This window comes from Lonchura striata, chromosome 5, assembly GCF_046129695.1.
Source record: "Lonchura striata isolate bLonStr1 chromosome 5, bLonStr1.mat, whole genome shotgun sequence".
NCBI lineage: Eukaryota > Metazoa > Chordata > Aves > Passeriformes > Estrildidae > Lonchura > Lonchura striata.
Genome location: NC_134607.1, coordinates 39642363 through 39669426, shown reverse-complemented (window position 1 = coordinate 39669426; position 27064 = coordinate 39642363). Strand labels below are relative to the sequence as shown.

At 37.6% G+C, this 27064-nt stretch overlaps 1 protein-coding gene across 2 annotated transcripts in view; it reads left to right on the top strand.

Moving 5' to 3' along the window:
- Positions 1-27064, top strand: part of NELL2 (neural EGFL like 2) — a 131679-nt gene that overhangs the window by 83773 nt on the left and 20842 nt on the right. For both annotated transcript variants that reach the window (XM_021545323.3, XM_021545322.3), the window contains exons 14-15: positions 9751-9873; positions 12295-12390. In XM_021545323.3, coding sequence (XP_021400998.2) covers positions 9751-9873; positions 12295-12390 — 219 coding nt within the window. The remainder of the gene's footprint in view (positions 1-9750; positions 9874-12294; positions 12391-27064) is intronic.

Genomic DNA, 27064 nt, shown 5'->3' with positions numbered 1-27064 from the left:
TTTTTTTTTTCAATTCATGTTTTGCTTTAGAAATGAGCATTTTCAAAAAATATCAATGTCCTTATTTATTTAAATTTTATTCCTTCATTGTATTCCCCTTTCCAATTTACTTTGAATGGGGCACAGAATTTACTCATGCATAGTTATTTTTTAATGCAAAATAATATTAGCGTGGTAGATTGCTTAATCATGCAATAAAAGATGAATTTATACTATCCCAAATATCTGTCTTGGCAGATATTTGAACTAATTTGTAAATAGTTTGTAAGTTAATGTCCAAATCACATGGAAATGGAGATTTGGACTGGACTGACAAAGATAAGCAGCTCTGAGTCACACAAACCAATCACCAGGAAAAATATATTGTCAGCAAGAGTAATTACAGCAGGTAATTGTGTCATTTGCCCTGTTACAGACGAGTAAATGTGATGAGTTCGGAACACACCAGCTGTCACACAGTGTTAACTTTGATGCTTAGGATTTGGAAACCTTTAGTAGAGTCTTTAAATGACAGTGCATTTAAAGAAACAAAACTAAAAGTTTCATGCTGCTTAAAGCAGGGATAAATGGCCAGTGTGACTCAAGATAAGACTGATTTCTAGAAAGGTGAGCATTCATCAAGAGTATCTATTCTAATTTGTTCAAATGTTTTTAAAATTTTGGAGTGTACAAATATTTGGAAAGAAAAGTTTACCTTGTTCCTAACCCTTCAGAAGGTGAAATTGGGTGAACTTAAATTCTGTCTGCATCATTTTAATGCTTGAGAAGTAAATAAAGTTTTTGTTGGTAGTCTGAACAGATATTACAGTCTGCTTTGAATACCTTGGGTTTACCTTAATACACCTTCCATAGGATGGGCTTCATCTTAGATTTAAGTACTCCAGAGTTGTTCACAACATCTCTGCTTAAATCCTAACTTTTCCAAGGAACAGACTTGTGAAGGAAGTAGGGTTACAGAAGTGAAGTCATTCTGGGATTATAGTAATAGCAGCAAAATGGAATATCTGCTCAAAGTTTACTTATTAACTTGATTGATTCTAAATTTATATTTTGACTTTTTGAGATGTGAACAATACTGTAGACTTCATATCTGTGGTTTTGCATGTTGGAACAATTGATGGTGTCCTTAAACAAGGCAGCAAATTTGATGGCAGAATTTTTCAGATATGTGCCATTTGCTAAGATGTGCTTATGCATATACTTATTTATCAATATAAAATACACATAAGTATCTTATAGGTGTTCCAGCCTTAATGATTTTATGATGTAAGTACAGAAGTAATTATTTGTAAGCTTGATAGACACTAGAAATTGAACTGTGGCAACAAAAGCATGTGTGGTCTGGAAAATCTACCCATTGGAACAAGTTAGCCAGTGTCAAGTTTCATACAGCCGTGGGGGAAGGAACATTGAGCACATTTCATTGCATCTCCTTTACTGTGCTGTGCAGCTTTTTGTTAGAATCAGTTCAGGCAGCTCAGTGCAGGTTATCTTCTGGCATCAAGAGCTCTATTTGAACTGCAGCAGCCAGGAGCACTTCATGGCTTTCAAGGTCGGGTGTGTGTGTTAGCTCCTCCCTGATGTTGCACAGTGGTGAGGACTGGCTGTACCATTCTCCCCAGTTGCTTTTGTGTCCAGGGAAGGCAGCTGATATGCGCTGTTCATGAAGGATACGTTTGCTGTGCTGTTTTGGTGTGCCTCTGTAAACTATCAGGGGGAATTATGCTAGGGAAAATTGGGTGTGTCACTGGAGATGGCATCAAGGATGACCAAAGTGAAAAGGAGCAATATTGTTCTACCTTACATCACTGAAGTATAACTTCATCCCCGTTTATGAGTAGAGAACTCTCTTTAAAATCATGTGAGCAACACTTAAAGAAGGCCTCCTCTCCCTAGAGAGCTCAAGCATCTTGTTTTATCAAAAATAGTGCTGTCCTTGATATACAGTGAGTAATCCGAGTGTCTGAGTCGGAGCACTGTCAGGGAGATGAGAGAAACTACTTCATGTGCTAAGAATCTCTCTGCTGCATGAGAAGAAAGAAAAAAAGCCCATTGTTTCCCAACATTTATGATTAGGTGAGTTGCTCCAGATTCCTACAGACAAGAACAGGATCAAAGCAACAGCAGCATTTCATCCACCACTGTGGTGCCTCTCATTTCTTTGCCAGACAAGTGCTGACTTAGGTAATGGTGGTGTGATGTTATAACTGATTTTTCAGTAGCCTCTGAAATGTGTTGACAAACCTGACCACAATGCTATTCAAAAAGAATAGAAGCAGTACCAGCTGTTCCTAGAGAGTTTTGAGAACATTACTGTTCTCTGGCAGTTTTGATTGTTGAGACATCTTTCTTTATCACTTTGTTCATATCCACCTTCTGTTAACTTTGTGCTGAGAAAGTGTTCAGAAGTGTTTTTATGGAGCCTTCTGGTTGTGTGGGTAATCTCTAAATTGTTACTAATGAAACATGAAAACAGGCAGCAAGTTACCAGCCTCAACAGCAGTCAGGTTACTTTACAGCTTTTATTTGTGTAACAGAAATATGTATGGGAGGGAGGCCAAATATCCAATGGGTATTTATTGCTAGTGGCAGACTTGTAATAACATGGAGCCTTTTAGTAAGGAAGCAGTAAATAAAAGGGTTGGAATTAGAAGAATTAAAATAAATATTTTTCAGTTGGCTGAGGAAATTGTATCTGCAGCTCTAGTCTGGCTACTGTTCTACTAGCAGTAAAGTAGGGAGCACCACTACAGATGTCTGGGAAGTTTTGTATACAATGAAAGTTGGAATTAAGTAAGATTTACCTAGGAATAAATAGTGCATCTGGCTAGATTAACAAAAAAAAAAAAAAAAAAAAAAAAAAAAAAAAAAAAAAAAAAGAGATTAGTCTGTGGAGGAAATCTAGAAAGTATACTCAATGAAATACCTTTTAAAAGATAGAAACCTCATTTTAAAATGTCACTGGTAAAATATACTAAGAGATCAGTTTGAATTAAGCCAGAGAAGAAGTGGGTATCAAGGTCTAGACTGAAATCTCTTAAGGGGTGGGATTTTCAAAATAATTTTGCATTTATGCTACAATCCTGCCATTGTAATCAGTGGGAGTTACAGATGTTCCTTTAGGGGAAACAGTTGAGTCTCTGCTAAATACTTTAGAAAATTCTGCCTTAAACTTTTCTGTTCAAGAGGGAATATAGAAAATGGCAGAATTGAAATAAAGTGGAGATAAATTAAAGCTTTTTTAACTTCAGCTGTCAGGCAAAATATTTTTTAACATATTTACTCTGACTAACTGGTTGAAAAGTATAAAAATTACAGGATGTTACATGGAGGAACACTGGTTAATATTGCAATAGAAGCTTCCATGAGATGAGTGTATTTTGTAAAAATATGTATTATTCCATGAAATTGTAAATTACAAAACACATTTTAAGGAAGATGAATCTTAGGCAGGTTTAACAAAGTCAAAGTGATTTGATGAAAAGCTGCAGAGGAAGATGGAGGGAATAAGGGTAGGCCATGAAATATGTATTTCATCCATCAACTTGTCTTTTTTGTCTCAAACCATAAGTTTTATGACTTTTGCCTTTCTGATTCTCTCCCTGATCCTGCTGTGGGAGGAAGCAAGCAGGTGCTCTACAGAAATTGTCATTTATGACTGCACTGAACAAAGAAGTAGAAAATGAGGACCAAGAACAGCATGGATATATGGGAATAGATGAAGATAAAAATCAGTCAAGTAACAGGATTAGGAGGGAGGAAACTCTCGTAGACCTGACTTTTGGTGGCCCCAGGTTTGAACTGAAGCTGCTGGTGGTCATTAGTTATTAATGTCTCAAGCATTAACTAAGGGCGAACTGTGTGATGGTACCTCTATGAGTAATTAAAACACAGCTTCTATTTTTCATTTAAATGAAGAAATATCTATAGAAAAATGAATTGGGGAATATAAATCAAAATTTTAAAGAGAAACATTTGAAAAATATAAAATCATAACCTCTTTTAGGTTGGAAAAGTCCTTTAAGATCATCAAGTCCAACCCAGCACTGCCAAGTCCACCGCTGAACTATGTCGCTAAGTGCCACATATACATGTCTTTTAAATGCCTCCAGGGATGGTTGCTCAAACACTTCACAGGGCAGCCTGTTCCAGTGCTTGACAGCCCTTACAATGAAGAATATTTTTCTAGTATCCAGTGTAAACCTCCAAGCACAACTTGAGGCCAATTTCTCTTGTCCTGTTGCCTGCTGCTTTGGAGATGAGACTGAGCCCTCACATGTGTACAACCTCCTGTCAGGTGGTTGTGGAGAAGGTCCTCCTGGGCCTCCTTTTTTTAGGCTAAACAATCCCAGTTCCTTGAGACATTCCTCATAAGACCTGTTCTCTGGTCCCTTTGCCAGTTTCAATGCCCTTCTTTGGACACTTTCCAGCAAATAGTTCAATAAATTCATGGCATTTACTCTTTAAAAGAGTGTGCATATACTGCGATTTAAATTAACTCTGCCAATTAGACTTTAATTGAGTTAATATGAAGTCTTAAAGAGATTAACCATCTGTCATTTCTCAAATGATCTTAATGGAATAAGTCTTCCATATTACACATATAATTGCTACTAATTTTTGTCTTGTACATGAACTGTAGGTGGGGGGAAAAACCCTTGTAATTAAGATAAACTTTAAGTGGGCTGGCTATTGATAATTCAAGTAAATCTTATCTGTTGTCATTGTCTCATCAGATGGCCAGCTGGTCACCATGGTTCTGTAGTTCTATACCAAATCAATGAGCAGGAGACAGAAGGCCAAAGTAATTTCAATTTTTGAATGCAGAGACATCAAAAGGGAAAAATACCTAATATATTATCTTTATTGAAATTGTTTTAATTTAATCTGGGTTCACAAGTTCTTTGCCCAGCAATGAATATCTGTTGCATCATGTTACAAGATAACAATTGCAGGGATGTATTCTATTTATAGTTTTGGGAACTTTTACTGCACCTTAAAGATGGTCTCAGCTCTTTTTTTCCAGTATTGTTACTGGATGGTTCAGGAAAACTTCCAGCATAATACTTTTCATCCCTAAGTCAGGGATGCAACTCAGTATTTTTTCCTATTTGCTATTGGATTGGATTATGATTTTTTTTTCTTATATCTTTGCAGAATTTGGATACTCAAGGCAAATATTGGGAAGACATGCAGTATGCATGTAGGAAATTCTATATAGACATTTATTTTTAATCATAAAATACAGGAAGGATAGATGCTGATGTTGCATAGTGTGAATGAGGAGGCAGGTGCCACACATTGTGGACAGCATATTAAATTTTACTAAGTTCAGCAAGAATCTCTGCACAGATAACAAATTTGGTAAGACAGGTCCCCAGCTGTCACTGCATTGAGATGCATCACAGTATCTAGTGGGTCCAGATCAGTTTATGTCACCAGTCTCACTCTGTAGGGTGCAATACTTCACCCTAGATACACTTCTGAAGTAAAGTTTTTCTCAAACAAGCTACATGGAGTATTTTGAAATAGTATTTCAAAATAAATCTGAATAAAATAAAATAAAATTCTTCACCTTTACTGTATGTGCCTGTATATATATATATATATATATATATATGCATAGATATATATATGTGTCTGTATATACATATATACATGTCTATATAATGCACGTATATGTATGCATGTATATATATTTTTGTGTGTATATAATGTATTTGCACACACAAATATGCAAATTAAATCAATTGCATCAAAACATAATTTTTACCTTTTTAAGTTGTTTGTGTCATAAAAACTATTTAATGAGATGTTTTTATGCACTTACTGTTGTTTGTAGCAAATTACTGTAGCAAATTTTGGAGTTAAAATTTTGTCTCTGTTTAGAAAGATCTCATTCCAGAGGTAGTTTAGTCAATATAAATAGAGTATTTAAAACTTTGATTCACAGAACAGAGATATTATGAATTTTAACACTGTTGAGCATGAGTCCTGGACAGTGCAAAACTGATTTCAGAAATATTAGATAATAAAGCTTTAGAATTCACTTACACCAGTGCATTTGATCTCAATATGTTTATGCAAGTTCAGGTTGGGAAATGATCAAAATTTCTCTGAAAAAAAAAAAAAATTATTTTTTTGACTCTGTAATACTATTGTCCTGAGCCTGTTCCTATCTCCATTATAGTGTGCAGTTAAATAAGTATAGAATGTTCATTAAATGTGTCACATGATTTCTAAACATTTTTGAAATAAATGGCCTTGAGAAATAAAATTTTAACATGTCTAAATTAGGCAAATAATTTTTCTAGACTGGTTTTTGAACTTAAAAACCATATTGCAGGTTATCTTTTAACGATTCTTTAATAAATTGCTTTTTTGTGTCTTTGTAACTCATGGTCCTGTCTGCTTCTGCAGTTTCTGATTTGGTATTTAAGATTGCTCAACTCAGGTTCTGCAATTATCTCCTGTTTCTTTTAAGGTGGCTTTCCAAGTGTTTGAATAAAAAAAGAAACCAAAGTGATAAGCATGAATTAATGAATTATGAACAGACTATCACCCTTTTTATTAATAATAAGTATTTCTGTTTTAATAAAGCTGAACAATCTGTCTTGTTATCAGTAGTGATAAGCCTGTTTCTGGTGGTCTCTTTAAATTTGTGTGGATAGCATGCCAAGCACTGAAAGTATAGATGTAGTGACATGGTTTATGTACAGGATTTTTACAGATGTAAGCAGTCCATGAAAGAGCCACTCAGTGTAAGCTGTCTGCTCTGTTCGATGTCACTGGAGAAAGCAGTATGAAGAAACACCATGTTCAAATGGTTTTTAATTGTGTTATTGAAGCTAAGATCAGATGATACAGAGAAACAAAATTAGATGGATTGTAAAACCCACTGTTCCTTTTTTTTTTTCTGATTTTTTTTGTATTCCAATCATATAAAAATCTCTTTTAATTGAATGACAGATTTTCTCCTAAACATTTCTCTGAAACATTTTCCTCCTAAAAATGACATGTAAACTTCAATTCAGGAATCATTTATCAGACCATGAATTTGTCATGAGTCAGTAATATGTGATTTCAATAAAAATAGACCTAAAGTTTGAGCAGATAACCACAGAAGAAGTAGTGATGGCTATTTCAATACAGTTTGTACAGAAGCATACTCCATGAACTTTGTTACAAGAGCATAAGAAACCCCGAAGCTTATGTAGAGTTGGATACCAGGCAAATTGTCTTTTCATCCAAGTCCTGCTATTTAGGTGATGGAAAGTTAATTTTATTGGTACTGTATGCTTTGAGGAAAAAAAAAAAAAATCCATCTTCAAAGACTCAGTAGTTTTTCTTACCCCAAAAAAAGCAAGTGTTAGGAAGGCACACTCAAATGTGGCAGTCATTTCTTTATATGAAGGATATCCATCTGTGCAAATGCTCTTCAAGGCTCTGCTCCTGTAAACCTTAGTGGGCTTTCAAAGCTGCTCCAGCCACACACATAGAGCCCTTCCTCCTGCTGTGGCAGCCTGCAATCACCTGCTACCCTCTAATATATTCTTTTCCCTCCTTAGAGTTGCTGTACATGCCAGGGGTGCTTCTGCATTCCTAAGGCATAAGATGGATGACTATGCTTCCTCTTCGAGCATGATGCTTAATTTGTCAAATGTAATTATTTAAGCTGAATTTACCAGTGTGATGTATTCTTTCTCCTTAGATACCAAGATAATGGCTTTGCAGGGTATTTTGGCCTGCTGAATAAGTTTCACACTTTCCCATAGTTATTTTCTTCTTGTGTGTTATTTAAAGTTACAAAATAGTTAATACTTAATATTAAAAAAAAACATATTTAAACAATATAGTAATATTAATATAAAGTAAGAAAGCCAGGATACTGTTACGAAATAAATTATACTTTTGAACCTAATTTGCATGACCATTACTTTATTTCTCTACTATGGAGTGGTTTCACATAAATACTGTTTCAGCCAGCATAAGAGATTTCACTATGTTAGGAGGTCAGAGTCAAATACTGTTAAGTGGATTTTAGGCAGGCTGGATCATTTGGTGAACAATAACAATTTTAGTTATTCATGCTGAGAGCAAAATAATTAAATCTCATGCTGGAGGGCAGAGGCCTGCAGCCTGTGCTCTGCAGCATCCAGTGAGGGTTGAAGAGAGCATGATTGGTGATACATGAGACACAAGTCCTTGTTTAGAAGAGGCATATTAGATTAATATTATTAAAAACCAAACAAATACTCAACAACAGCAATCCCACAAAAATAAAACTAAACTTGTGCAGCATTTAAAATTTATTAGTTATATTGAGGTGAATGTTTCCTCCTTTTAAACAACAGGTCTTTGCCATTACTAAAGGAAAATTTGCTTCTACTGATGGATTGGATATGTGCCACTCTGCCAGTTTTATACTCCTACAGGTTATGGCCGCTATTGAAATAGCATGTTGAAAATTTCCATAGTGATTTGCAAATGTTAAGAAATTAATTTTCCTGACAACTCAGTGGGGTATGTGCAGCCATTATTTATAAAGAGGAAGATTCAGAGCAGCATTCCCCATCAAAGTGGGCGAAGAAAGAGCATCTGATTCCAGACTTAAGACTTGTGTTAAGAAGCCAGAACTGGTCTAAGCTGCACTAACAAAATTCACTAAAACCTAGGCAGAATGATAGCTATGAAAACTTCACATGCAGGTTAGTCTACGTGTGCTGATTAAAATTAGATATCTTTATGTTCCCCAAACAGCTGTTTTTCCTGAAATTTAAATTTCAGGCTCTGAAATTATATGTGGATAGATTAATACTGTTGATTTAACAAAAATGCAAGGAGTATTTTCAGAAGATGGAAGCATTTTATTTTGACTCCTACAGACTAAGATGCTTCATTTTGAAAATAATAGAGCTTTTCATGTATCATTTTGGAATGACACTTTAAGGCATCTTATTTTAAAATTCCATTTACCATTACTTTAAAATCACAAACTAAAACATTAAGATGTTCTGTAACCTAAATACTTAAGCAATGCTTTTTTCTTCAGATTAAGTAGTGCACTGCAAGCCAATACAAAATCACATTCTCCAGACTGTTAATTTATTCCCAAAAGGGATATTTCCTAATATGTCCTAGTCACCAGACTGAGGAGTCTCATCCATCACACTCCAGTGTTAGGACATGCTGTGCTAGAAGCCCCTTGAAAAGCAGGCAGACCTCTGATTCCAGGTTGTTTCTTTCATCTAAATAAAGTGCTTTGTATGGGCTGAGGGGAGGGAAAATGGGCTGCACTTGGAAGACCTGCCTTCTGCTAACCATGGCGTTTGCAGTTGGGAGCGTGCGTCTCGCACCATTAGTCAGCTTTCTGAAGGAAACCCGTAGAATCCCACGTAAGATCAACCTGCATGAATAAATTATACAGTAGAAGTAGCATATGGTTTTTCAGTATGCTAGCCAGCTCTTCGGTAAATGTTTATGAGAGTACTGTAGCCCACATAGAAAGTGTAATGATGGTGGCTCCCTGTTAATGGAAGTGGAATTATGCTGCAGTGCTGTTATCACATACTAGTATGGGATAAAAATAGATACCCTGGCTATCCTATGGTTACATGTTCACATAGCTAGCCCTATTGCCAGTAAATACTACTGTGTTTCTCTCTTTTTAATCTGGAAACCTATGCAAAGCTCCTATTTTGTTGTGGTTTTAAAAATTCAGGACCATCCCGTTCTTGCTTCCCTTTTCAGAGCATGACGAATGTGTAACGAACCAGCACAACTGTGATGAAAATGCACTCTGTTTCAACACCGTGGGCGGGCACAACTGCGTCTGCAAGCCAGGTTACACAGGAAATGGTACCATCTGCAAAGGTAAGCTGCTGGAAACCTGAATGAAATGCTCTGTCATTGGTGATGCAGTGCTGGTCATTTGCCTTGAACAAGACAGACAAAATGCCAGGCTAGGCACTTGGGTCCTTCACTTATATGATCTTCACAGGCATATATACACTGACTATGCATTTGGCACTTTGCAGTAATTTGAAGATGATGCATAGATAGTAGGCTCTAAAATTTGAAGTAGTTATGTTTCATTTTTTGTGTCAGCAGTTTCTATATATGGTATACCATTCAAGGAAGCCCAAAGTTACCAAGAAACTTACATCTATGAAAACATTGTCAGATTTACATTGTCCATGGTCAGTGATTGCTATTTTATTTGGGTGAACTAAAAATTGTTTGGTATGTTTTGATATCGTAAGTGAGAAAAGCAGTAGACACGGGCATACAAAACTTTCACTACAAGTGAGGCAGTGTCATGTTTTCTAACATTCCGGTTCACTGCTAAATATTAGAACTAAAATTTCTAGTGTTAAAAAGATGCTTTCCCAGAGGTACAATGCTGCTTTTATTCCTATTGCATTTCACATCAGAAGAAATTATACTTGGTAGCTGGGCCTAGATCCTTGGAATCTCTCAAGCTCTGACTACAGGATATAGAGAATGCTTGAAAATAAAAGAATTGTAGCTGTAGGGGAATGAGCTCAGATGTGGGAAGTGGGACAAATGCAGCACTATCATAGCCAGTGTTCCTTGAGGTTGGGCCTCAGTGCTCTTGATCTTTTAGATGTCAGAATCTAGGAGTCCAGAGTTAACACTGGTAATGTCACATAGATACCTTCTGCTGCTCTCTATTGCCAAATAATTCCTTTAATTGATATGTCTGATTAAGGTCTTAGCTATTCAATCACCTAATTAACAGTACAATTTTTCTATATATACTAAAGATAAGCTCTTAGTAAAACATGGCATCCTGGTTCACTTCCAGTCAAACACATGAGTAGAGGGAGGTGTGTCAGCAAATATGTCCTTTTGTGCTGGGCTCCCTTGGGAATAAGAAGAAAGTCTTATTCTGATGAGGTTTAAACCCAAAACATCTTCTTTAAGAAGAACACAGCTCACTCCTGTGCTGTGCTTGGTAGTAGTCCTAAATTCTTCTGCTGGAGGTGAGCCAGCTACTAAAAGATTCTTTGGGTCAAAGAGAAGGTGCATAATCCTGTAGCACTGTGTTCAGCTCTTCTGAGTAAGAGCTCTGACTGCAGATCTGACAGTTCAGAATGCACCTGGCCCCACTGTGAAAGAAAAGTATATCCCTGCCATCCCTCCTCAATATTGGGAAGGCAGTATGCAGGAGAAGGCTCTAAAAGTGTGTATTGAAATGTGAGACATGCACTTCTCTGCAGCCCTGTCTTGCATACCAGTGTCCTTCAAAGAGACCTGGATACTCCTCTTGCCCCCATGTCTTTGGCAGCTTTTCATGCACTGTGCTGCCAGCTGCAGTCCTGTGCACCATGCACTCCTGGATCGGGAAGCTTAGGTGTCTCTGTGACAATGGTCTCGCACCACAAAGCTGGTGTCTCAAAACTGAGAGCTGGATAGCTCAAATCTGTAACAGTTTTCTCTCAGGTGAGCGAGAAGACTTCATCAATGGTGCTGTTACACAGAGCAGCTGCAAAGCAAAGCCTGGCACCTCTGGCTGGTTACAAGTGCAGGGCTAGACCAGTGCCCTGAAGCAACTCTTTATGTTGGTTATAAGTTCCAGATGCCTAGTCTTACCTACAGTTTCTTCTGGCCAGAGCATTTCCAATTCCATATTGCAGGTACAATCAGAACAACAGCTACTATGTTTTCAAGCAGAACTTGTTGCATTTCTGGGTCCAAAGAAGTGGCATGCACTCCTGGAGAGCACTACATCAAAATATGTAAGCGCAGCATGCCAAAGAACAAACCCAAGGATTGACTTTAAGCTGTAAATGCTAAAAGTTTCAAAGTTCTTCAGAATTCCTTGAGACAAAATTAGTATTTTTATTGTTTCTCTTAAATTGCTTAATAAAGGACTGAGGTAACCAGACAGTTTAATATTCAGTTGTGCCTATTATGTTCAGGCCTTTATTTGGGTGGCAGAACAGACCAGCACTGCCCTAGGAAGGGTCTGTTCCAAGGGAAGATGTTGTCTTTCATTGCTTCCCAGTGCATGCAAAGGAGCACATATGGGAGCTGTTGTCTTCAGATGATTTACTCTAATCTCCTTCTGTAGCTTGTCAGCCCATCTGGCCAGTGAGGCAGGGGGGCCATAAACCATCTCTTTGTGACCTCTATCCTTTGGAGAAGGCAGTCTCCGCACTCCGTGCCACGCGGGCGGTGTTCTGTGCCAGCCTGCTGGCAGACTGTGTCCACCTGCAGGATTGCTGAGTGTGATTCTCTTACCCATACATTGTATTTTGCATTTTGCAGCATTTTGCAAAGACGGGTGTAGGAACGGAGGAGCCTGTATTGCTTCCAATGTGTGTGCCTGTCCACAAGGCTTCACTGGGCCTAGCTGTGAAACTGGTAAGATTATAATTTAATTTACAATGAAGATAATCCAAGGAGGATATTTGAAGTAATCCAAGAATAAAGGAGAATTTAAGGTTATGCCCTAAAAGAGGAAGCTGTCACTAAAACGTTATTCACTTTTCTTATATGCTTCCCAGGAGAATATATTACAGCAATTCTAATTAGAAGCACATGGACTGCAAAAATTAGAACATGAATTAAGACATCTTGGGTTTTGATGTTTCATAATTAATAAGATTATTATGGACTTGCTTTTCACCTCAAATGGCCTTTGGTGTGTCATATAAATAACAGATAATCTGACATCTGGAAATAAATTTGAGTAACTGATTACTTTTGTGCTGTATATGTGTTCCTGGTTCAGTAATCCACCTTCATTTGCGACATTATTTGAAGACTTGTTATTAACCCACTTTACTCAGTGTTAAAGCAAGTTTCAGTGTTTCTACTGCTTTTATCTCCTTTCACAAGCATTCCTTTATCTTCCCCTGCTACCCTTGAGGATGGCAGTACCACAAGGCTTTGTTTTAGAACTTTAAGTCTTGGATCTAATCAAATTATATTGCCCAGCAGAGTATGTAGAATGTTAATTCTTAGCATTTCAAGTGCCTGTAAATAATTTTTCAAAGTTCAAATTAATAGCTTCAGCACCTTTATTGCTGCAGAATTTTAAAATGCATTCTAAGCATACTTGCCTCCAGGAGGTAAAGGGAGAAAGCTTTCTTAGATTAATTGGCTTCAGTATGCCCAATAAAAGGGCAGTCTGCCACCTGTGATTGACTATTGTTGCTGTTCTATATTGCTTTCAATAAATCTTCCAAACAGTGGAAAAGAGGTCATTTGAGCAAGTATTGCTTTCATCTAACTTGTAAACATATCTTGTTTAATGAAAAACACAGGCCAGTCTGAATTCTGTATTATCTGGTCTATTGGAGAGGTGAGAAATGTGGTTGTTTTCATTCTTCTGTATTTGATCAGATATTCCCACAGAGCACATGAGGGATACTGTGTGAAAAGCAGTATCCTAATTGCTCATCTATTTCTAAAACAATGTTGAAAGAGCAATTTTTCAAGTATTGCTCACTATTTCACAGCCTGTACATACCATTGTGCAGGGTACCAAGTTCTCTCCATTGTAACACTGCTTGGAACAAATTGTATGCTAAGATACTGCTCAAGTATTAAATCAGTTAATGTGTTTTAGTGATAGCTGTCTTATATGCTCTTTGAACCACTCTCTTGTTCTCAACTAAATATAACATGGATAGTTTCAAAGTGCATAATCATCTTTTGCAGCTTTATACTCCTATCTGAAGTGTGTAGACTAGAAGCATATTCTCTTTAGTCTCATTCAATAGTAAATATTAATGGCCGCTGTCAAAGAGAGATCTCACTGGCTTTTTAGAATTGACCCTGGAAGTCCTGTTTGTAGTCCCTTCTTTATAGGACAATCCAGGGACATTCAGTCCCCAGTTCAGTAAATTCAAGTACCTTAAACTAACTTAAATTAGATTAACTGCATTCAGCCCCAAATGTCCTTCAAAAGAATCTGAACTGCTAGCCTAACTTCCCATCCTTCCTGCCCTTCAGGAAATACATAGGGAGGCAGGCACAGGCTTGGAGCACATCTTGTGCCTTTCTGAATACTTGATCTCAATGTTTAGCATCAGGTTAGTATGGTGGTGATTTGATAATCACATAGCTAGTGATAATATTGCTATGATGTGGAGCCAATTTGCCAGCCCAGTTTCATAGCTCAGTTTTCCGAGGAGAAGACCCTCTCTCCTGTTTAATTTCTTTTGCTCATGGTATTTTTTTCCTGCTGCAGAAATAAATAATGCTAAAAGTCAGCCACAGGAGCACAGGTCTGGTCACCTCATGTGGAGACTAATATGCAGAGTAGGATTACCATCTACTTGTGCGTGGCTTTGAAACATACAGTCTGAAATATGGTGAGAGTGGCAAATGGAAGAAATATCTGGTGGCTAAATAGTAAAAGCTGATTTTTTCTGAGACAGCACTGTAAGAAAAAGGGTGCTGTATACAGCTATTAAAAGAAAACTGGAGCTTCAAACAGTACACTCATAGTGAATGTAGCAGAGTTTGCTGAAGGTACTTCTCGTTAGGCTTGAAATGTTTTTTACTACAAATAATTTATGCTGGAAGCTTCCCTTTGAACAGTCTATATCTACAAAGATGATGCAATCTTCTCTAGGCAGATGTCTTCCATTGCAATCGCATACAGAGAAGGGGAGGATTCATGTAAAGTTGCCAAATCAATTTTAAAATTTCACATCACATACTTCTGTTTATGATGCACATATTTTAAAACTGCTTATTGAAGAATCTTGGGATTTTAAACTTAAAATATACAGTTATGTAGACATTGTTGGCAGCTGCTGAACTTGTGAATTAATTAGCAGGAGACTGAGTCCACATCCCAACAATAACCTAGAAAATGCAATCATCAGTTCTTACCATTTCTTTCTGTAAAAGGTGGTTTAAGAATTCTGTTTAAATTATTTCTCAGAATCATAGAAAAGAAAGGATGAAGATGGAAGGGACCTCTGGAGAGCAGGGTCAAATACAGCTGGCTTCTACAGGTGGCTTACAGGACTGTGCCCTGTTGGATTTTGAGTGTTTTCAGCATTGGAGACTCCACAAGTTCTCTGGGAAGCCAATTCCAGTTTTCAATCACCCTCAGAGTACAAAAAAATTATTTTCATTATGTTCACATAAAATTTGCCATGTCCCTAGTCCCTTTTCTGGACATGACTAAGAGTTTCTAGCTTCTCTTAATGCTGTTAGGTATTCATACACGATTATAAGTTTCCCCTCAGCCTTTTCATTTCCAGGCTGAACATCTAGTTCTCTATTAGCCTCTGCTGGTATGACAGATGCTCTGCTCCGTTAATCATCTTCATTACACTGCACTGGATTTCCTCCATGTCTCTCCTCTACTACGGAAAGCAGTGCAAGATCCAGCACTCCAGAGAGGATCCAGCACTCCAGAGAGGATCCAGCACTCCAGAGAGGATCCAGCATGAAATAGGGGGCCATGATCATGTCCCATGACCTACTGGCAATACTCTTCCTAATGCAACTCTGTTGTCCACTTTTGCTGCAAGTGCACAATGCTGCCTCATGTTCAGCTCATGTCTACCAGCACCTCCAGATTGGTTTCTATCAAGTAGCTTTTCCACTGCCCTTCTAGTGCCTGAGGTTGTTTCTTAATAGTTGTTTCTTAATAGTTGTAGGACTTTGCATTTCCGTCTGAACTTGAAGATATTCCCAGTGGCCAGTTTCTCCAGCCTGTTTAGGTCCCTCTTAATGTCACCAAAACTATCTGGTGTACTAACTCATCCTCCAAGTTTCCTATCATCTGAAAACATCCTGAGGGTGCTCTCTGCCTTATTGTGCAGAGGTTAAGCAGTCCTGGCCCAGCACTTGTTTACCTGGGTGTATGTTGATAAATTACTTGTTTCCAAATGGATGTTGTACATCTGATCAGAGCTCTCTGAGGCTGGGGACTCTTCAGATTTTCTGTCTATCTCACTGTCCATTTATTTAGCCTGCACTTTTTAGCTTGTCTCAAGATGTCATATGAGTATCAAAGACTTTGCTAAGATAACCAACATGTACTGCTCTTCTCCTGTTTACCAAACCTAGTCATCTACTTTAGAAGGTTATCAGGTTGGTCAGGCATGATTTCCTCTTCATAAATTGGCGTTGACTATTTCAAATTACTTTCTTGTCCTTAATCTGTTCAGAGGATACTATTATCTTCCCAGGGGTGGAGGTGGGGCTGACTAATCTATAGTTCCCTAGATCCTTGCCTTCTTCAAAGATAGGAAAGACATTTGCTTTCTTCCATTTCTGAGGAGCTTCTTTCAGTCACCCTGACCTTTCAAAGACAGTTCAGGTTGGCCTCAAGTGTGACATGGTCCGGCTTCCTCAGCACTCCTAGGTGCATCAAATCAGGTTTGATTGACTTGTGTTTTTTTCCTGTTTATTTAGATATTGATCCTTCTCCACCATGGGTAGATGTGTCTTGACACAATTTTCCACTGGTCTTGGTGACCTGGGACACCTGAAGGCAAATCTTACCTAAAAAGACCAAAGTGAAGAAGGCGTTGAGCACCTCATTGTTTAGAATTTCCTTTCCAAAACTCATCCTTGCATACTCAGTCAGTATCCATATTTCTCCCAAAGCCTGAGAGGGATGATGCTGTCCATGCTTAGGTCCTCCCTGTGCAGCCTAAACTCAGTGCAGCTTTTGCAAAGAGAAGTGAAGTTCTGTGTAAGTAAGAATGGTTTCATAAATTTTTTTTATTCCAAAATGGTACTTTTGGGGCGTCAGTAGGAGTCTCATTTCTGTTGTAGATATAATAAGAAGAATCAACTCTTACTGCTGGCTGGCTATTTCAGTGTGCAATATTCACTGTGGACTGTCTTGCAGTTAACAGAGCACAGAGCTGTTTCAACACCTTTGAATGATCTGTTGGGAGCCTTTTAGATTAATGATGACCTGTGCCATGTGGAAATGGACAGTGGAAGGAGGCAGCAGGTGGAAGAATCATATGCAGATATATCAGCTAATACCAGCTCTTTAAAAAATTGGTATTAAGCTGTAAAAATTAGGCTAAAAGTAATCAAGTCACAATAAGGAGTGGGAGAATTTCTATGTCTCCTCCCAAAGGATATCGATTGAGACATTATTAATGTTGGGGATACATTCATTGGCTTAGGGAGGCAGGGTTTACATATTAAAAAATAAGTTTTATAAGGTACGCCAGCAGTTTATCAAGTAGAGCTGCTTTCTGCAATGCAGAAATAAGACTACAAGTAAATCTAAATGTATTTATGTCTGGTAAACTTTTTCAAAATACCTGACTTAATACTGTTGTCTTTGATTGGAAATTTATGAATTCTTCAATTGGCATTTTAAAGTGCTGTCTTAAATTGTATTTGAAGTGTGTTATATTTAGAACTCAGAACAGGATGACTGTGTTAGATTTGCTTGATGTTACTGCAACTCTCCTTTAATCTGGTGACAGAGCTTTAGGAGTGGACCTGCTCTCCTACTATATATGCATATCTGCTAGTGTATGCATACAAGATTATTGCATTTTTGCTGCTTGTCAGCTTCTTTTTTTGTTTCCACACTTGTTTTGTGCTTTGAGTTTTCCTATGGACAGCTTTTAATTATGCATGAGATAAAAAAGCAGAGTTTGTTGCTAGTAGTGTTTTGATGTAGTTTTTGTTAACAGGTGGCTGCAAGTTTTTGGGAGATTTTCTGCTGTTTGAATTTCCTGCTAATTAATTTTCCTTGGTTATTGCAGGAATCATGCCCACCTGTTACTAAACAATCAATTTCAAGCTGCTGAAAATAAGCTGGCAGACAATGCTGTTACCTTTGAAAGCAACAGTTGAGAAAAAATTTAGCTTAGAGATTCTACATTAATTCAGCCATACATTATTACTAACATTTGGCTTAATTAAAGATGTAACTGAATTTATGGAAAAAAATGGTGGTAATGGATGAGGATGAGATGACCCTCTCTCACCTGAGCTCTTATCAGAAACAGCCAGTCAAGGAAAATATATTATTTGGATCTCTGCATTTTTTTCTTTTCCATGTGTGGAAAACTTCCCCCTCAAGGGATGTTGCTAAAACAAATCCTTACAACATTTGTAATTCAATATGCTGAAATATGACTCAGATGAGTGGTTTTGATAAATAATTATTGTAGATCAGATCTTGTCAGTTTTGTGCTACTTTCTATATAAGCTAAATAATTAATATGCATAACTATTACTCTTCTCAGCAAAACCAAATTAGTTTTTTCATGTGCACTGACCCTAATAATAACAGACCTCAGGCTATTAAAGGCTATTTTTATTTCTATTTCAAAGAAAGCTTGAGAAAACCTTCTAATTATGGTTTCCCAGTTATTAGGAAAAGTATTATATTGGTATTGGAAAAGAAGACTTTGTCAAAGTAACCAGAAAGCTTGTTAAATTGGCTGAGTTTGCAAAAATGAAGTGTTTTATGAGAAAATGAAGCGTAATGAGAGAACTGCTTCCATTTAAGATCTTGATCGCTTGTGTTCAGCTAAAACAACCACCATCATCTTGTGGCTAGGTAGGTTCTGAAGGTAAAGCTGTGACTCAAATAGTATTTGAAGCCTATAGAGTTTGAACCAAGGCTTTAAGAACCAAAATTACTCTTGGCAGAATTCTTCAGCTACAGTATCCATAAACTGTGAGAGTATCACAGTCAAAAACTTTCTCTGCCATTTGCTCAGTTTTAAATTACTGATAGCAGATTGGGATTTATAACAATAATACCAAGAGGCTGAAATTTGTGGTGTAAGTATGCAAGATCATGCACAAAGCTGGAGTAAGATGTATGCCCTTCATAGTCTTGCAGGGGAAGCCAGTTGTGCTAGATAACAACAAACTCTTTGAGCAGAAAGCATATTAGGGTTAATATTTTCATTCTCTGAAATCCTGAGGGGATTGCTGGGGGGCTTAGTGAAGGAACAAACAAAAGAAGAGAGCAAGAGGAATGGAATAAACATAAAGGCAATGCAGGCATCGACTGTCCAAAGCAAAAGTTGTAGGAAGAAGGCACACCTCCCCTATTTCATTCATTTTCATAGTCCACTGGACTTGTTTGGAATTTGCTGTCTTGAGTATTCAGGCTCCTGGTTTTGGGCTCCTAAGTTTGAAACATAGAAGTTAGAGGATACTTGGATACTTTTGTCAGGGAATGTTTTATTTACATTAATGATCTGAATTCAATTTGTGCAAATAAGAGGAGTGTTGAGCTACTCTATAGAGTCTGTAAAAAACTACAAACAAATAGTTCTTAAGCATGATTTGCAGCATAAAACATTTTAATAGATACCAGTGTGCCATAGGAATTCATTATGTTCTGAAAGTCAGGTTTTGGAGTCTGGCATTTCAATGACAGCAATTTTCAAAGTTTGTGAGCTATTTTAAACTTTTCCTTCGGTGCATAAAAAACCAACCAACCAAAAAAAACCCACCCAGAACAGAGCCCAAAGAAACTCAATTTTGCCTTTACTACATGTCCAGGTCATTGCTGGACTTTGTTGCTATAGCCTTGGGGAATCACTGCCATTTTTCTTCTTTGAGTACTTCCAAGTGCTCTCCATTTCCTTGGCAAGTCTCCTAGTTTCCTGCCCTTTTGAAATTTGGGTATGTGGCATGTTGGGTTGAGAGGTTTCACCTTTCCAGCTGTAGCTGAAATGTAGATAAAAACAGAGAGTTCTCAGCATCCTGTTAAAACAGGCTGAACTTTAACAGTAAATATCTAACTGTGCTTTTTATCCTTGGAAGCTGAATCTCTGAAATGAAAACCCTTCTGAATTACACTTTCATTTAATTAATATCTTCTGTGGTTTCCATTTCAGCAGAAAGAGACAGGGCCCAACTGCTAAAAATAATGTAATGATTTTGCTGAGGATGTTGAAACATGCTTTATAAATTACATCTCTGCTACATAAAGTTCCTACTCAGCTTGCACAGGCTGAGTAATGAGTAGTCTGCATTACAGTCTTGCCCTTCTCAAAGATGGCTATGTTGCATGTCAGCTACTTATTTCAGAAGCTAGAACTAGCCTTGGTTTATTGAAGTAAGGCACATAACTAGTGTGTTTAGTGTTGCCTGTAGGAAAAGCAAATCATAGAATCATGAGCAAACTTACAGAAAGAATCCTATAACATCAACTTCTGTGTCTTCTTTAAGTATAGTGGCTATCTCTAATTTAGACTAATATGTCACTATGATAAATTTCCAGTCAGTTTATATGGAACCCTAATAATGACTTTTGAATATGTAATTTGTGTCCTTCAGTCCTATCACTGAATTACTGTTATGCAATTTGAAATAAGCATCTTCAGATAGAATTTTTTTGGTGACATGAAGAGACGTTAGCAGGACATGGCTGTATGAGGTATTTCCTTACAAAGGCATATGAATGTACCAGTCACCTGAGTGATAATATTACTGCTTTCCTTGTGGTTGTAAAATTTTTTAATGCTTTCAAAATATAAAGTGACTTTTGAAATTTAAAAAAGAACTTGTAAGGAGTAGACTAAACTCAACACAGTGATTTGCACAGTCACTTTACTATAACTTTTGTGTTGCCCAGGGTGAAAACTATTAAATTTTACTTTCTGAGCCACTGTATGTAGTAGCTACTTAGGCACTGTATGTGCATAAGAGCAATGACTCAAATACTGAACTGGGCTCCCATGAACTATGTAATCCAATATCTTGGTGGTGTCACCGAGTCCTTTCAGAACTTGGAAATTATATATATATATATTTTTTTTACTTGCCTCAATTTCAAAGAAATAATTTCTCAGAACAGTAATTCTAGGAATTTGGACTTCTGCACTGCTTACATACCTCTAGTTAATGTAGTTTTCTGATGTACTGCATGGGGCACAATATCTGTATCTGTTCCTGACTCTCCAGTCAGGAGAGATAAATAGGGAGAAATAGCCTCACTCACAGAGCGTGACTGTTCCAGGTAGACAGGCCTAATTTGTACTGTCAAATCTGATATTCTTAGAAAGTTTCTGAAAAATCTCATTTGGCTGCTCTAGAACAGAGAGTGCTTTTGGTTCCTGTAGTCCTCTTGATAAACCTTACATAAATTATGAGGTTAGGAGCCATCATCTTTCCAGCTTCTGTTCTGTTGATAAGCTATACAGTATGTAACTGTGTTGTACCTTTTCCCCTTCTTAAATACACTATCCCAGCTTAGGCTTGGCCGGTGGCAGGTCCATCATAGAGGGGGCTGGCTTTGGCTCTGTTGGATATGGGGGAAGCTTCTGATAGCTTCTCATAGCAGCCACTGCTGTACCCTGTCTGCCTTAGAAAACCTGGCCTTGCAAACCCAACATAGCACCTTTGTCTTGCCTGAACATTCTCCACTCATTAGTGTGTGAAGGGCATAAAGTGGTTAAAGTTTATTCTCCAGCTCAAAAGAATTTGCAAGATCCTTTACAGAGCGTACCAGAAACTACAGTACAGAGTTTCTGCTGAAACCCTTCTCCATGAGTTTTTTTTTTTTTTTTTCCTCATGGAAAAAATGAATAGATTTGTAGATTTTTATTCAGAAATAAGCATAGAAACCTGAGTCTGTGATGTTTATAGTTTAGATGCAGAAAGGACAGTTGCTGAAAAAAGAATACTGCATATTCTTCAATACTAATAAAAATCTAGCAAATCATAAATTATTGTCATTTCAATTGTTATTATAATTTCAGCAAACATCAGCTAGCTATGTTCCAATAAAAGCCAAGTCTTTGTATTTACTATTAAGAGGAAGCTCAAAACAGAAAAAGAAGACGTGGTTGGCAATCTCAGAAACTGTGTTCAGCTGGAGAGTATGCCTTTCTTGCAAGGAATGCTCTATGTTAACAATATTCCAAAAGTTAATTAAGGCTACAGAAAAATAGACATGTACAGCCAATGGGTCGGTTGCAAACTTGACATAAATGGTATCGATAAGCTGTTTGTGAGATTCTGAAACTCATTGTGTTTGTGTACAAAACAACTTCCTGCTCTTCCCTTTTTCCAAATATTTTCCTTGAAAATGTATAATAATATGAAGTTAATGACTAGTGCTGGTGCTATATCAAACTAATATTTCAAGTATCATAAAAATCAAACATCCTTAGAGGCCAGCAGAACAGTAGGGGGGCTGTTATACTTCTACAAAAAACACTTGTGGTCTACATTGTAAGATCTGTGTGAAATGATGCAAGACTTGAATCACAGTATCAAAAAAAAAACAAACAACATAGAATGATTTAGATTAGAAGGGATCTTTAAGACCATCTAGTTCCAGCCCCCCTGCCATTGGCAGGGACACTTTTCCCTATACCAGGTTGCTCAGAGCTCTGTCTAACCTGGCCTTGAACACCTTCAGGAATGGGCATCTCTGGGCAGCTTCTCTGGGCAACGTCTTCCAGGGTCTTGCCACCTTCATAGTAAATAACTTCTTCCTAACATCTGATTTACACCTACTCTCAGTTTTCAAGCCATTTCCCTTTGTTCTGTCACTACATGCCCTTTGTAAATAGTCTTTTCCAATCTTTCCTTTAAGTTCCCTTCAGGTAGTAGAAGGCCACAATTAGGTTATCCTGAATTCTTCTCTTTTCCTGGTTGAAAAATTCCAATTCTCTCAGCCTTTCCTTGCAGGAGAAGTGCTTCATCCCCCTAATCGTTTTGCTGGATCTCCTCTGGATTCACCCCAGCAGGCCAATGTCCTCCTTGTGGTGGGGACCCCATAGCTGGCTGCAGCACTGCAGGTGGGGTCTCTCCAGAGTGGAGTAGAGGGGTAGAGTAGGGGCAGAATCACCTCCCTTGACTGTCTAATCACATCTCTTTTGATGCAGCCCAGGATATGTTTGGCTTTCTGGGCCATGCCCAGCTTTGGTTCTCCAGGTCATGTCCAGCCTCTCCTCCCCCAGCAGGGCTGCCCTCGATCTGTTCATCCCGAGCCTGTGCTGACACCAGGGACTGCCCCAGTCCAGGTGCAGCACCTTGCACTTGGTCTTGTCAAACCCCATGAGATTCCCATGGGCTCACTGCTCAGGCCTGTCCAGGTCCCTCTGGATGGCATCCTGTACTTCAGGTGTGTCAGCTGCACCACTTGGCTCCTTGTCATCTGCAAATGTGCTGAGGGAGAGCTCGATTCCTTCATCCCTGTCATTTCTGAAGGCATGAAATACCATCAGCCCCTATACAGACAATTACTACCAGTGAGTGTCCTTGTGAATTCTATGCTCTATTTGTATTACCAAATAAAGCAGGTGGGAGAGTAAGGGCAAGGGGGGTAGATGGAGCCCCACTTTCTCCTCATTTCAGATTTGGAATCAAGCCACATGAGGAAAATTGAGTAGGTGAAAAAGTTTCCATAAGAAGACAGTAGCAGAAGTCCAGGTAGAGTGTAAGTAATCTCATTTTTTTCTCCCCTTGCCCCTGTGTTACAATAGCTGAGAGAAAACATCGTGGGGTTTATAGCATATTGTTTGTCAGTGGAAGTACAGTGAATTTGTAAAACCTAAAAAAATCCCTTTGACCTTCAAGGAGGACATATTCAAAAATGTCTATCTCATTATATAGAAAAAAAAAGTTTAAAACTTGTATTTGAGAGTAAACAAATGAGATCTGCAGCAAGCAAGGAGGTAAGCCAGGATTCTGCAGATCAGATACTTTTGCCTGGCTGCAGTGTTTGAAAGGAAGGTCACTCTTCCTGTTCTCACCTGAATTTTTCTCAGATAGGAAAAAGAACCTCAAAAATAGCAGTGAGACAAGGACTTTAGAAGCTTGGAATGTTTGTTTGCTTTACTTTGCTTTACATTTTTATTTATAATTATTCACAAAGAAAATGTTTGACAGAATTTAAACAAAAAATGCCCATATTGAATTTAATGCACATTCTGGATTTAGGCATGAATCCTGCTTACCTCATCCTTTCAGTTTTGTAGCTAAAGATGCCTTGCTGCTTCATTCTTCTGTGGTTTTTTTCTCCATATCCCTTGCCCGACAGTTTCTTGGGTGCATATAATTTCTTTCCTCCCTCAGTGTCAAGTTTTAAATCACAAAATATTTTTTTCTTTGCTGAAGAGTCACGTATTGATACTTACCTTTTTCTCTTTATATCTTTCTTTAGCTTGTTGCAAAACTACAGTCATATATGTAGCAGCTTAAGAAAAAGAAGAAAAGGGGAGAAAGAAGCCAGGGAAGACAGAATAGTACAAAAAAGCTCTAAGGAGACAGGATTTTATTGTTATTTAAAAAAAAAAATCTAAATGAATCCACTACTTAGCTATTTGCTATGGGGAAAAAAATCCTTTATTAAACATGAAAGCTAAAGTTTCAGCTACATTCTTAAAATACAGTGGGCTATATATAGAATGTGAATAGTGCAGCTGGGCAGCATTATAATAGAATTTTCTTCTGTTATATAAGGTAGATAGGGATGACCTTCATCACTCACTGTAAGCTCTCTCATGAATTATGAGTCATTCAACTATTAGCGGAATTAAAATCTATAACACTGTCAGTCATTGTCCTGTATCCCTATGGAGCTCTTCCTTTTGCTGTCAACATGTGGACATCTGCAGTCTGTACATATCATGCCAATGATATGTTTATAGGCCAAGCAGAGAAATAGTGATTTAGTTTTAAGCTGTTTTTACAGCTTTTGCATATTTATATTGAGAATATTTATTGTTTTCTTGATGAGTTGTCAACTGTAGATGAAAGAATGATGTGTGTGGGTTTTTTCCCTTTTTTTTTTGTGCTTCAGCAATTTTACCTTATGTAAAATCTCTACATGATTTGACAGTTCAGGAGTAGCCTGAACTTAGTTGTCTGTGGCCTAAGAGTCCTGGTAAGAAGCCACTGCTAATAAAAATAGGTAAGAATGTCTTAAACTTTAGCACACATATACTATGTGCAGTACCCTGACTAAAGAGTAGAGAACTATGGTAGGAGACCAGCTCAAATCAGGGTGTCAAAAACACTTCCTAGTTCCCCAAACTGAGTTTGTTTGAGGGCTCTTTTGTTTGTTTTCCATAATTTGCCTCTGAACTAAATGCTTAGAAACTTACTGTAATTCTTAACAGATCAGAGCTGATCTGAAACAACCTTTTACAAGGCTAAGAATATGCTGGTGGCATCAGTCTTTTGCATGAAAACATCCTAATTCATGGTTATGACTGACTTGGCTCCTCACTTGAGGAAACCCAAGACCTTTTGTCAGTACACTGTGCAAGGGAAGGCTTCCTTCACACTCACTGGAAAAAAAAAGTAACATTTGGCAAACCTAGCTCTTCTCTTTTCAAATTAGTTCCCTTTCGTTTAGAACTCTTGGCAGCTGCCAACTAGTGTGTTAGTCCTGTTTCTCATGAGCAGATGAAGTGATGTGACTTTCAGATGCTAGTGGTATCTAAAACAGGTATGTCAAGGTATAAAAGTGTTTTTGCTATCTTGGAGAAAATAAGTACTTTTCTTTTTCAAGCTAGGGCTAATAAGAAAACAGAAGCATGTGTTACAGTTAACATGAGATGCTGTACTGAGAATGTTGAACTCTGTGGAAACAAAACCATCTCTGTCAACAACTACAAATAGAGGCCCAATTCCTCTCAATTAGTCTTTCTAATGAGGATTGGCAGGATCAGTGTCACACAATAGAGCTGAAAAATAAATTATTCTTATTTTAAAGTATTCATGAATGCACCTAGTTCATCATGGCCAATTAGGTGCTCTGAATTTCAATTTGTATTTGCTACACGTACACTTCCTTTGATGATACAGAGTATGCAATGGGAGGCATAGTTTCAATTATTGGTGTGATCTGTGATTGATCAATTTTTCACAACAAAGAATTGTTAGCAGGGCCACATGGTGAAGCAGTCAGTGGAAAATTCCCTTTGATAACGTTTCTGTCTAATTTTGGAGCACTGCCACTGCCACACATGAAATACCAACACGATTGAATTTCTTCTTGCTGGCATTTAGCAGGACCTATGGGGGTGTGCAGAAATCAATGGGGGATCAGGAGTCTGGAAAATTGCATACTTGAAGAATTAATGAACTATAATTCTGTATTACATTCTCAATCACATTTTGCTTCCTTTTCATTAATGTAACTAAATTAGTTTTCCATGGACAGGGTACTTTATAAACTGCAATCATGGTCTTGCTGGGATTAAAATGAAAAAAAAAAGAGACCTGTTATAATAGTAGCTATTTTTTCATGCAACATGACAGTTGGAAATTTTTAGTGAAGAACATATCATCTGCAGCACTGACTCCACCTGTCGAATCAATTTTGAAATGACTTAACCATAAGTTCTGCTAGATCTGGGAGGTGTTGAGATAGAAGCAGCAATTCCAAAGACATTCCAAATATGGGCCTTATTCATTATTCAGGGGAGCAGGGAAAGGAAGTGTCATATTCTTTACTCTTCTCTGAAGGCTGTATCTGAGATAACTGGTGTTTCTAGTGCTGTGTAGAGAAAGTTCTTCTGCTCATGGAACTGTTATGGTAGGATAGAATTGTGGGTGACTCCTCTCCTTGCTGTGTCCCATGGGCCATCTGTAATCTTGCCCTTTATGATTTAAACTTGTAACTGAATAAAATGTTAGGATGAAATTGTAATTAAAATCAAGAATATTCTATGGTTTAATGACATTTTTGGTGTGAGAAACATACAGTGAAAAGAATGTCCTAGTACTCAAAATATGATACCATATCTTTAAAGTGTTCCTCAAACGTGACAAATCAGAGTGAGATTGTAAACAAAATCAGGCTCTAGGACTGTGACTGACAAAGGAAGAAAGTTCTTTTTGGAGTCAGGTGCAGTGTTAGAAAAAAAAAGGAGCTGATCAATCTTTACAAAATAATTTAAAATTATTCCAAACAAGTTGTCACTGATATCTTCCTGGATTATGGCAGCATTCTTAGCCACTACATTCTTGAGGGTTTTATTCCTCTTTATGATATTTATATGCATATGGTGTATGAGAATGTAGTGGGATGGGAATCCCAAAATTCCTACTGTTTTGTTTTAACAGTTGCAAAGCTCCAGTATATTGAACTACTTTCAGG